The sequence below is a fragment of the Perognathus longimembris genome, chromosome 12 (genome assembly GCF_023159225.1).
Source record: "Perognathus longimembris pacificus isolate PPM17 chromosome 12, ASM2315922v1, whole genome shotgun sequence".
Lineage (NCBI taxonomy): Eukaryota > Metazoa > Chordata > Mammalia > Rodentia > Heteromyidae > Perognathus > Perognathus longimembris.
The window spans coordinates 36,745,631-36,758,196 of NC_063172.1; the positions used below are offsets into that span (position 1 = coordinate 36,745,631).

General features: G+C 39.7%; 1 protein-coding gene across 2 annotated transcripts in view; it reads left to right on the plus strand.

Annotated features, from left to right (window-relative positions):
• Window positions 1–6,711: 6,711 nt before the first annotated feature.
• Nbn (nibrin) overlaps window positions 6,712–12,566 on the plus strand; it is a 38,560-nt gene continuing 32,705 nt past the window's right edge. Inside the window, exons 1-4 of one of the 2 annotated variants that reach the window (XM_048358405.1) lie at window positions 6,712–6,801; window positions 9,499–9,632; window positions 11,056–11,204; window positions 11,711–11,870. In XM_048358405.1, coding sequence (XP_048214362.1) covers window positions 6,765–6,801; window positions 9,499–9,632; window positions 11,056–11,204; window positions 11,711–11,870 — 480 coding nt within the window. In that variant the 5' untranslated portion in view covers window positions 6,712–6,764. Of the gene's footprint in view, window positions 6,802–6,828; window positions 7,136–9,498; window positions 9,633–11,055; window positions 11,205–11,710; window positions 11,871–12,566 lie in introns of those variants that run through there. The other variant, XM_048358406.1, reaches the window with a different exon arrangement.

Consider the following 12,566-nt stretch of genomic DNA (forward strand, 5'->3'; position numbering starts at 1 on the left):
ATGAGAAATGTAAGCAAAGGTTAAGCTGCAGTATTAAAAAATAGCTGCATACAATTAGCTGTAGGGATCTAGATAACTACCAAGCGTTGGTGCTTCAGTAAGCTCAGATGTTCAGTGTCTCTTAAAACAACCTCCTATGGTACCTCTCATTTCTCAGTTCTTTCAGTTCCTACTGTATACTATTCATAATACACAGAGTATGGTAATTGGCTATTTATGTTATCAGTAAAGCTTTAGTTAAATAGTTGGTATTAGTACAATATTTTGGGGAAATGATAGGAAGGCCATCTTCTTAATTTACTATTCTCTTTTCACTGTATCTAGCATAATAGTGAACCCTCAACAAACTTGTGTTCAGAGAATGAATAAACACCAAGGCTGATGCTATTTTCTAAATATGACACCATAAGACTAATTTAGATGCGAACTCATCTCATTGACTGGAGCCACTAAGGACTAAAGAAAAACAAACCAAAAAAAGTCATTCCATAAGCCACAGATTATGCCTTGGGCATTCTGAGAGCATATCTGCAGGGGTGCTGGGACAAACTCCTGGTGGATACTGAAGGTCCACGACATCAATTTTAAGAAGGTGAGGGATGTGATTGTACTTTATAATAGTTGTACTAGGTTTTCAATTTTACATGTTCCCCAAAGGCCTATCTATCAAAAGCTTGATCCTCAGCCTGTAGTTGTACTGGAGGACAAGGCTTGTGAGACTTATGTCACCAAGCGCCAACTGGATATACTGGTATCCTAACACCTTCCTGTCTCTCTTTCTTGCTTCTTTGATACCATGAGGTAAGCAGGCATCTTCTGTCACATTTTCTTTTATTAAGCTCTGTGCTGATTATTAAGTGCAGGCCCAAAGCAACAGGGCAAAAAACAACTACAAGCTGAAAGTTCTGACACTGAGCCAAAATAAAACTTTTGCTCTGATAAGCTAGTTGTCCTGAGTATTTTGTGAAGGTGAAAGAAAGCTGGATAATACTACTTCTCATTGTAAAGTCTCTGTACCTTTGAAATGTGTAAAAATATTTTTCAGGGTAAGTAAGCATCTGCCAGCTTGCAACACAGTATTAAGTCTTTATTAAGGACCGCAAAGCCATCCCTTTAAATATAATCAACAAAGAAGATAGCACTCCATCTCCATTAAGAGTAAGGGCCCAATGTTCCTTGGCTCCAAGTTACAAAGTTACCTCCTCCATAAAGATATGAGGACTTTATTTTTCCTTTGAGTCAAGCCAATTAACTACCACAGATGTCACTCCAATTCCATATGAAATTAAGATGACTCACATATGACAAATATTACTATACATCCTTTTTTAAATCTTTTATTTTTTGAGACAGGGTTTCACTGTGCAGCCCCCAGGCTGACTAGAACCCACAATCTTCTTGCTGCAGCTTCTCAAGTACTGGGATAACAGGCATGCATCACTAGATTGGGTTTAAAGTTTCCTTGAGCTGCTTATCACAAGAACATATAAAAGATGTTTAATCTGCTTCTATACAGAAAACTAAACTTTTTCTATCTTTGCAATTTCTTTAACAGTGTGACATTCTGGCTCAATTCTTATTGAATAATGGAACTGCTGTTTCTTTTCTACCTTTGTGGAAAGGTTTTCTGGAGAAATATGAGATTTTGTACTTAATTATATTTCCTCAATATCACTGAGCTTCAGCAAACACTCTGGTGCCCAGCATTAAGTTGTTCAGTTCTTGTAGTGTGGATAGCTGGGTAATGAAGAACCATGCCTTCCAAAAATGCAATTTTCTTTTCCCTGTGGAGAGAGAATAAGGTAGCCAAGGAAATCTTTAACTAGGAAAACCTGGGAGGAAGCAAGGGAAGGGGTGACACTGTCCAAAAAGAAATGTACTCATTACCTGATTTATGTAAATGTATACCACTATTATAATAACAATTAAAGATACAAATCTGAAGTGAAAAAAGAGAGTTAAGAGTAATGATTTTGATACCTCTGGTTTCTGATCTAGCACTCACGTTCTGAGCTGCACATAACAGGGATTGAACAAGAGTACTGCTTCAAGGATTTCATCAACTCTGGATTGAAGGGAACCATAGACAGTTACCCTGAAAAGCATATAACATCATTTTGCTCTTGTTATGACTCTACTATAAACTGACTTTCTGCTACAAGGCAAATAAATGTTCATTAGCTTCCTTTATAATTAGGGCAATTATATAAATTTTTAAGATTTCTTGTAGTTCTAAAAATATGTGATCAAAAATAGTTTTAAGAAATGTAATAGGCCACCTAATGTGGTACTAAGAGATCATTGTAAAATACTATTAAGATAAAATAACTGATAGACCTGTCTTATAGATCTCTGGTCTTTGAACAGTTCATCTAATTTACACACTTTAGATCATTAGAATGCTTTGGTTTTCAAGATGTTTTGCATTAATTAATTAGGCTTTTAAAATGACTCCTGCATGGAAAGTTTATTCATGATCCCACTACACAAGCTTGTTTGTTCTCAGCCTAAAAAGCCAGTCTATCCCTTGACATTTCACATTATTTTATCTTTCAATTAAAAAATAAATAAAGTAACCAGGTGCTGGTGGCTCATACCTGTAATACTAGCTACTTAGGAGTCTGAGATCTGAGGACCATGATATGAAGCCAGCCTGGGCAGGAAAGTCCCAGTAAGACTTTTATTTCCAATTAACTACTCAAACCCCAGAAATAGAGCTATGGCTCCAAGTAGTAGAACACTGGCCTTGAGTAAAAGAGCTCAGTGACAGCACCTAAGCTCTGAGTTCAAGCCCCACAGCTGACACAATAACAACAACAACAACAACAACAACAGGATTTAAGGAGCTTGGCAGAGGTGTAAAATACTCATCAGTGTTACAAATAATGATTTTGCTCAAAAGTAGGGTAAACATACTGATGGGTTTTGCTTATGGGTTTACATTAGCTTCATATTTTCAAAGTCAGAAATTTCAAAAGGAAGCCTCTACAGAGAAGGTTGTTGTAGGATTCCTAGGATTCATAGACAATTGAGCCATAGCTGAGAGAACTAAAAGATGTGATAATAAAAGCAGTTCTGTGAACTACATTCAGTGTGAAAGAAAAAAAAAACCGTAGTATTTGGCCTGGGTAGAAAGGAAATAGAGACTGATAAACTGGATGACATTTTTCAATTTTTCTCTACTCTAAGTACCATGGAACAGATAGTAGACAACCAAGCAGTATAAAACCAAGCAGTCAGTCCAGGGGCAGTGCTTCTTTCTTCCCTAGTCATGATGGGGAGCTCGGTTAAGGAACTCCAACCTTCTTTCTGCCACCAGAACCTGGGCAGGAACCAGGATAGAAGTTAAACTTTGTCAGAGCTCTGTTAAACCCCATTCATAAGCCTTTACTGTAACCCCTTATATTTAAAAAAAAAAATCCTATAAGTAGGCTGAGATGTTGGGGGTTGGGGTGATTTTACTCCTTCATCGACAGTTTCTACACCCTTCCCTTGGGCCTTTGCTGCCTTGAGCAAGGCAGTATCAGCCAAGCAGCCAGTCTGACTGAACTTGATACTTTGAACAACTCCTTAGACATGTTGAGGAACCTGTATGAAAACCAGTTTATTACTAGCTCCTATTACTAGCTCCTGAAGGTGCTATCTCAGCACCAGCACGAACCAGACTTTCTCCCAGCACAAACCTTTGCAAAACTCTGGATGGCCTTGCAACTCTTTCCACACTGACAGAGGCAGAGTGCTTCCTTAGTGGCCCACCAGAAGGTCTGTGATTGGTAAACACAGACCTTCATTTGCATAAAGAAGTGTCATGACTGGTTGATTGTTGACAATGACTGTGTCACGATTGGCACAAATACAATCCTTCATTTGCAAAAATGGATTTCCATGACTGGGAGGGACACCTTTGTCACACCTGCTCTCAAGCTATTGGAGTATCCATTGAGAGACAGTCTCCTGTGCTGCTTTATGCTCCATGTTTCAAAAGCAGGTCCAATAAAAACCTACAGTAAATAGCTAGCTGGCAGTGACTCGTGCCTAAAATCCTGGCTACTCAGGAGGCTGAAATCTGAGAATCACAGTTCAAAGCCAGGCCAGGAAGAAAAGTCTATGAGACTCTTATCTCCAACGAACCACCAAAAATCAGAAGTAGAACTGTGACACAAATGCCAGAGTATTAGCCTTGAGAAAAAATTAAAAAAAAAAAAAAAAAGCTCAGGGACAGAACACAGGCCCTGAGTTCAAGCCCTGTGACTGGCACAAAAATAAAAAAACCTTTGATCAAACGATCTTCCTTGTCTTCTTATTTTCATCATTAGTAGAGTGGCTGAGGTTGAAATAATAAGAGAAGTACCAATAGTGGAGGAAGGAACAGCAGCAGCCAGTGGACACCATCCCAGCAAGAGCAAGAGAGGTGACAAGCTGTATTAGCAGCAAGAGTCATCAGCAGAAAGAACATCGAAATAGATAGTAGCTGGCCTGGGCTGCAGGCATTAGCATGAGTGTTGACAACCAACTGGGCCTCACATGGTATCAGGAACATCAGGGCCTGATCAAAAGCTGCAGAAGGGCTTGTCTTGGTAGCCAATCCCTGCTGCAGCAGTGGCTGTGACAAAAGAGTATGAAGTAAAAGCAGAAGCAAGAGTGAAAGTGGCATTTATGGAATACAAGAGTTGTAACTCTTGTCCATTCTGTGGGCCATCAAAATGCCTGGGTCTCCAGCACTGTCACATGTGTGAACCAATGCTGCTGCTCCAGATATCTAAACACCTGAGGCCCCAAACTCCAGGGAGTAGGATGGAAGCTACAACACTAAAGGATGAAACCTGTCATTTCTTGCTGCTATCTATCCATTGTTCCTTAATCTTCCAAAAACCCACTAAAGGCTAAGAAAAACTGGGAGAGCTTTTCTTCACCATTCCACAGTTCTATATGGCTAGAGCAGAAGGACTCTAGTCAAATGGTTTGTGACAACACTTGTCTGTTGTTGTCAAGGAATCAATAGAAAGCACAGGATTTCAACTTTTCTTTATTATTCTCCACTGCTCTCTTTCTACCTGGTAACCACAGGGTATACAGAGATAAGTTAAAGTATAACCCAGTTGGGGAGGACTGGGCCTGCTAAAGTAAGGTAGTGAGTTTTCTCCTGATAAAACCATAGCCTCTAGCCAACATGAACTGGCAGGAACAAGGAGGGTACATACAGGATGATAGCCTGGGGATACCAACAAGAGGTGAAAGGAAAATAAATTTGGATGAGGGAGAGTTTAATGAATTGAAAGCATTTCGCAGGGTGAAGATCTAACATCCTGGCAAGGAACTCTGAGAAACATTGCTGTCCTTGTTCTATGATGACTTTAGAAATTAAAGAAAATGTGTCAAAGCCACACTAAAAGAAGTAGAGATGCAAGAATTGCTTCAGCACATGTTAGTTGCAGAGAATGCACAGGTAAATGAGTGTGCTGGAGTGTTCTACCATGTAAAACTGGAAACTCCAAAGTTCTCATTTGGATCCTCCAGAATCTTAAAGTGACAAGAATTCTCAAGTGAGAAGGCAATAGTACCACTGAATAGGAACTTTCCCATAGGTCATAATAGATGATAAAAGAAGTGGGGGTAATAGAATACTGAAGTAACAGAGTTTAAGTAGTTGTGCTTAACCACCAGAAAGGTATAATTATCCTAATGAGTGGCAAGATTTGACTGACAGCCAGAGTTCTGAACCAGAGAAAGCTTTTAAGGCAGTTAATAGGAGATGATAGTCCTAAGTGGAAAAATAAAACACAGTCAATGGGATATACTCCATCTACAGAATGAAAAGGTATCATGGTATTAGGAACATCAGGCAGAAGGAAGCAATCAAAATAAAAAAATCATTATGAGAGGCAGTCAGTGATGTTTTGGTTCTCCTGGATTAAAGGGGACAGGTGCATACTGAAGGAGACTGTTCTGTACCTAACAAATAGGAACCTGATAAAACAGAGAAGTTAGAAGTAGATTCAAATTTGGAAAATAGTTGGCTTTGAAGTGAAATGCTTATCTTCACTGTTAATTATTCTGATTAACTTCATTGTTATGACTAGAAAGGAATAGCCACTATTTAAGTCATAAATTCATGCCACTATATACCTGATCAGATTTCAATGTATTTAATATGAAACTTACAATGCTTTGGAGCTAAATTTCAACTTGCAGTCGCAGTTACAGAAAATTGTTTATGTACTGGGGATTCAAATCAGGGTCTGTACTTGCCAGGCAGGTGCCTTAACATTTGAACCCAGCACTTTTTTGTTTTCTTTTTGTTGTTGTTTAGTTATGCTTCAGGTAGGGTCGGGTCTGGCCTTTTTTGCTCAGAGCCAATCGGACTTCAATCCTCCAGCCTATGGCCTCCAACGTAGCTGGGATTACAACCCCAGAGCACACCCAGTTATAGGAATTGGGGAAAAAGGCTCTCCCTAAATTTTTGCCAGGCTGGCCAGGAACTAAACTCTGCCTACTAAATGGGCGGGATTACAGTCATAGGCCACGGATCGCGGCTGGTAGGAGAATCTCCGTGCGGCCTCCCTAATCCTGTCAGCACCTTACACTGAGCGGCAAGCTGCGCGAGGTCCTTCCCTTCCACCAGGCGGCGCCCCGGCGGCCAGGACGCACGTCCCAGTTTGCGCGGGACTCTCCCGCAATTCGGAGCGCGCACGTCCCGGAGCGAGGCGTGAGGCCGCGCTCGGCGGAAAGACGGGGTTCCGCCGGGACTTAAGGGCGCAGGAACCATGTGGAAGTTGCTCCGGGCCTCGGACCCGGCCTTGGGTAAGGGCGGAAAGGAGACGGGGTGGGGGCCAGATTTCCCGGGGGGGAGAGGGGCGCTGAGATGAGAAAAGTTCTCCGGGTGGTGCTTCCGGTCCGTTCCCGCCGCCTTCCGGCGCCGCCTCGGTTCCCGCCCGGAGAGTGTGGGGAGCGAGCGGGGCGCGGAAACCACCGACTTGGGGTCTGAAAGCCCCGTTATGGCGGGAGGGCGTGTTGGCATGAACCGGGCTGCCCCAGGGTGCATCCCTTTGGCTCCGGCGGTGTCCCCGTGTGGGGTGACGTCCCCGCTAGGTACCGCAGGCCGCCACGCTTTCGTTCCGAGTCCTCGGGCGGTCAGGTGATTTTCACAGCCCAGCCCCGGCAGTCAGGTGACTTCCGGAGCCGATGGCGTGTGGCTGCCGAGAGCCACGCCGCGCAGCTGGCAGCCACACGCTCAGCTTTGCCCCAGACCTTTCCCCTGGTTATCAGAAAAGAGGGAAAAGTTGATTCCCCTCCACCCCGTTTTTCTGGACTTTACCGTTGAAAATGGTTCTCATTTCTCAATTGGATCAGTTGATCAGAGTAAAGTGTGTAATTTTGGATGAGTCTTCCCTTCAGGAGCTTCATGCTGGGGGATGGGGGAAGAGAGCAGCGAAGAGGCCAAACTGAATGTAAGGAAATACAAAGATTAAAAAAAAAAAAAACTATAAAGGTAAAAGGACAAAGGTATCCCTGTGGCTTGAGCACTGCAAACTGAGCGGGCAAGCGCGATTGAGTTAAGGAGGGGGGCGGGGTGAATCTATTCCTGAAGGTATTGCTAGGTGGGCTAAAACCTTGCTGCGTGCTAGTGGCTCACATCTGTAATTTTGGCTACTTGGGACGCTGAGATCTGAAGATCAAAATTTGAAGCCAGCCTGGACAGAAAACTATGAGACTATTTCCAACGAATCAGATCATCTAATAAAAATTATTCAATGTTCTCTTATCTATTAAAGGCATTCTTGGCCTGGTGTGGTGGTGCAAACTTGTAATCTTATTACTTGGGAGGCTAAAGCAGAAAGGTCCAGAGTCCCAGGCCAGCCTACGTTACACAACCAGACCAGTCTCAAACAAAATGATGGGGTTTAAAGGAGAGGAGGGATGCAGTGAGACACACAGAACCTTTAAGACAAGTATAGCATTGTTTTGAAGAAAGGATGTCTCATGAATTGGGCATCACTTTGAACTGGTAGAGGGTCAGAGAGCTCTCCTGATTACCTTGGCCTGACATTATTAATAGAAAGAAAAAGGAAGTCACATACTGAAATAACTTGATTGGTTCTGCTTTAGCATGAGTGCATGAGTTTAAGTCTGAGAAACATAGTGAAACTATGTCTCATAAAACAAACAAACAAAAAAGGAATCTGATTGAACTAATTAGAAAGAGCTCAAGGCACTCTTGGAGTCCTATCCAGCTGGTCAAGTTTATCTGCCCCCATCATTCTGTTCTAGTAATGGTGCCCCATGCTTCTAGAACAAATTGCACAAGTCTTCACATACATGATGCCTCTCCAACAATTCATGATTTACAACTTTAAGAAAAATAGCCAATCCAAGATTTAGAAGCTAACTTTAAATTAAAATTTCCCCAAATATACTCTGGCATCTGATCTGAACTAATCTGTGTTTATTCTTGGTCCACTATCATACCTTTTCTTTTTCCCTTAGGTCAGAGACCAGAACTTGCTCTTTCAGTCATTGGCTAGCACACTACCAACTGAGACATACCTCCAACCCCTGTCATACTTTTTCCTGAAGCTTTATTGAATACTTTGCTATTAGGGCAAGTTCTTGTAATCGTTTGTTTGTTTTTTTTTTTCTTGAATACCTCTTTACAGATTTTCTCCATGATGTCCTCAGACTTGTCTAGGCAAGTGCTATTACTACCGTCATACATGAGCCCTGAGATTCACTGGTTCTTTTTGAGATGTGGTCTTGCTTCCTGTATGGGCACAATCTGTCTACATTAGACTTCTTTTGTGGGTGGGAAAACATACATACTACCATATCTAGCTTTTTGTTGAGAAGAGGCCTCCTGAACTTTTCTGAACAGGCTGGTCTTGTACTTCAATGCTGCTAATTTCTACCCCTGAAGTAGGATTACAGGTGTGACCAACTGGCCCCCCACTTCCAACCAACTTTTGATCCACTAATCATGTTCCAAACATAGTATTGTAGTTTTGTTTGGTAATATATTCAATGTGTAAGATGATTTACGGGAGCACTGACTCCTTTTAGTATTTTTTTTCCCTTAAAAAAACTTATTTTGGGGGGGCTGGGAATATGGCCTACTGGTCGAGTGCTTGCATCGTATACATGCAGTCCTGGGTTCAATTCTTCAGCACTACACATAAGAAAAAGGCAGAAGGGGCGCTCAAGTGATGAGTGCTAGCCTTGAGGAAAAAGAAGCCAGGGACAGTGCTCAGTCCCTGAGTTCAAGTCCCATGACTGGCAAAAAACAGACAAAAAAAACCCCACTAATCTTTTTAATCTTTAATTTTTTGTATACTTCCATGATGCATTAGTAAATGATACATTAATTCATACATAGTTGCTTAATGTTTACCCAGGAAAGTATCTTTGGAAGAAATTGTCATACATATACTGTACATATATATACATGCATATGTGTTTATATGATTTTAATTTGATTTAAATTTTTTTTAATTTGCTTTCTCTTAGGAGAACCATACAGACTTTTGACTGGTGTTGAGTACATTGTTGGAAGGAAAAACTGTGCTATTCTAATTGAAGATGATCAGTCAATCAGTCGCAGTCATGCTGTGTTAACAGCTAACTTCTCTGTAACCAACTTGGTATGTTATTAATTGTACTAGCTTACAGTGAGGGCATTGAAATCAAATGAGTTCATTTTCATATGTGAGAAAGTTCATAGGATCTTTTATTCATAAAGTTGCTTAGTTTCTTTTTTTAATGTTACAAAATTAAATTCTTATATTTGGTACTGGGAGTGTGGCTAAGTGGTAGATCACATGCTTATTATACTTGAAGCTTTGGAAATCCCCAGCACCTAAGAAAAATAAAGCAAAACACAAAAGAGTAACAACAAATTCACATGTAATTGGCAGTTGACTAGTGGTTACTTATTTTAAATTTGAAGTTTCTGTTTCAATATTTTACTCTTAGTGATTTAGAAACTCAGGAAATAGGTGTGTATGTATTTATTTACATAATGAACATTATGTGTTAGATCAGTGCACATGTAATGGACTACCTAAGATAAAGAGCTTAATGGAAGAAAGGTTTATTTTGGTTCCTGACTTCAGTCCATGATGACTTTGCTGCATTGTTTGGTCTGTGGCAGCACAATATATCATAGCAGGAACACTTAAGAGTAGGAGGTTGCTTACCTCAAGGCAGCAAAGAAGAAAACAGAGAAAGGAAGGGACTTAGATCTTGGGATCAAGAGTACAACCTCAATGACCTAACTTCCTTTCCCTACTCCTGACTGCTTGGGTTTCATGTTCTCCTAATAGCACCACAGGCTGACCACTTAACCTTTGACACATGGATATTTGAGGGAAACTTCAAATCCAGGCTACAGTACAATTATTGTGATAGATGGGCATCATTTCATTGTGCCACGTCTGGAAAAGCAGCAATGACTGGACTTACATGACTCCTACTCTAAAGAGTAGCTGTATGTCCAGAAGACGGAAGGAGCATGTGTCATAGTAGACAGGGGTCTGAAGTACACTGGGATTTATAAAGAAACTATATACTTTATTGCATTTTCTTACAAAATATATTTTGGAAAATTGTACACTGTCAATTAAAATGCTATTGTCTAAAAAAAGAAGAATAGCTGTATTGTCATAGGCATTTCGCATACCACACGAGTTTTACAATGAGAATTATTAGGAAAAATGACTCAAACCGTTATCATATGTACTGTATGATATAATAACAGTGATAAAACATGTATTTGTGCTCATGCTTTATACATTGTTAGCTTTCAGAAAAATTATTGAAATTCCTGCCAAAAAACCTAAGATTATTACTGTAACCCTAGCTTTTAATTCCATACTCTGATTGTACCAATTTCCTTAGGGCTATTAATTGTGAGTTGTATGTTCTTTCCCTGAAGGCAACTAAAGCAGTGACAAATGCTGTACTTCTCTTTTGCCTATACAGAATCCTATACTTCTCTTTTGCCTATCCAGAAAGTTGTTCATCATTTGAAATGTTTTCCTCTTTAATTTGTTGATTTTTTTTCAGAGTCAAACAGATGAAATTCCTGTATTAACAATAAAAGATAATTCTAAGTATGGTACATTTGTTAATGAGGAAAAAATGCAGAATGGTCTTTCCCAAATGTTGAAGACAGGAGATAGAGTTACTTTTGGAGTGTTTGAAAGTAAATTCAGGTAAGAAGATTTTTGTGTGTGTATTTTTTTTTTAATGAATGATATTGGGGAGTGAACCCAGGGTTTTGTACTAGCTAGGGTATGAAGTTATTAAATCAGTATCAAAAGACAACTTTATTTCATAGCAGTCAAATTTTCCAGGAAATTTTTATGAACAATGAACCGAAAGCAATATAATTAGTTCCTACTTAGCCCAGGAAGGAAACTTGTGCCCAAATGTACTTAGTACATTTGTAATTTACAATGAAAACAATGAAGTTTGTGTGGTCATTGAAATTTAATGACAGTTCAATTGCTTGAGTCACCATATATGAATGTATAATATTAACTGCTTGTTAGTCATTGGAACTAAAGACTGAAGAATGATATTTCACAGGTTAGAAAGTTTAACACTGCATACAAATTAAGATTCACATGTGCTATGAATGTAATGTTTTAAAGTACTAAAAATTGTCATCTGTATAGCTACAACAATATAACTGTATATAACTTATTTTCATTTACAGAGTAGAATATGAGCCTTTGGTTGTATGTTCTTCTTGCTTAGATATCATTGGGAAGACTGCTTTAAATCAAGCTGTATTGAAACTTGGAGGACTTACTATAAACAACTGGACAGAAGAATGTACTCACCTTGTCATGGTATCAGTTAAAGTTACCATTAAAGTAAGTTGAATGTCTTTTTATGTTGAAAGAAGTTCTGTAAGTTTAAACTTTGCTTGTCTGTTACACAGCTTTGAAAATTGTTATTATGAAACTATGAGAATTATTAGTTATAGATTTACTTACAACAAAAAAATAAAGATTTATTTATATCTATCTATTGCCTTTATTTTAGGCTCAAATGACTTTTCAGATAATCAGTTTATTGTCTGTGACAAGCACAAGCATGTAAAATTAGATTTCAGGTTTTGGTTAGACATTTTCAAAAAAGATGTATTATAGCCTTCTGACCATGAAGTTTATTAAAGTGTATAATTCACATTTCAGTCCAAAAGCAAGGAGACTGCCTATTAGCCTTCAAAGTTAACATCCCATGTCTTTTCTGTCAAATTGTCTTCCTCTGGTTACTGATACTATTTCATGACTCGGTGCTCTCTTATATAAGCCCCCAATCTCAAATACCTTAAAATTCTTACAGTTTAATATTACCTTAAGGGATTTTCACAACCTAGATATGTGTAGGTTTGTCCTATCAAAGATGCTTATTATGGGCTGGGAATATGACTGAGCTATAGAGTGCTTGCCTTGCATGCATGAAGCCCTGGGTTCAATTCCTCAGCACCACATAAACAGAAAAAGCCATAGTGGTGCTGTGGCTCAAGTGGTAAAGTGCTAGCCTTGAGCAAAAAGGAAGCCAGA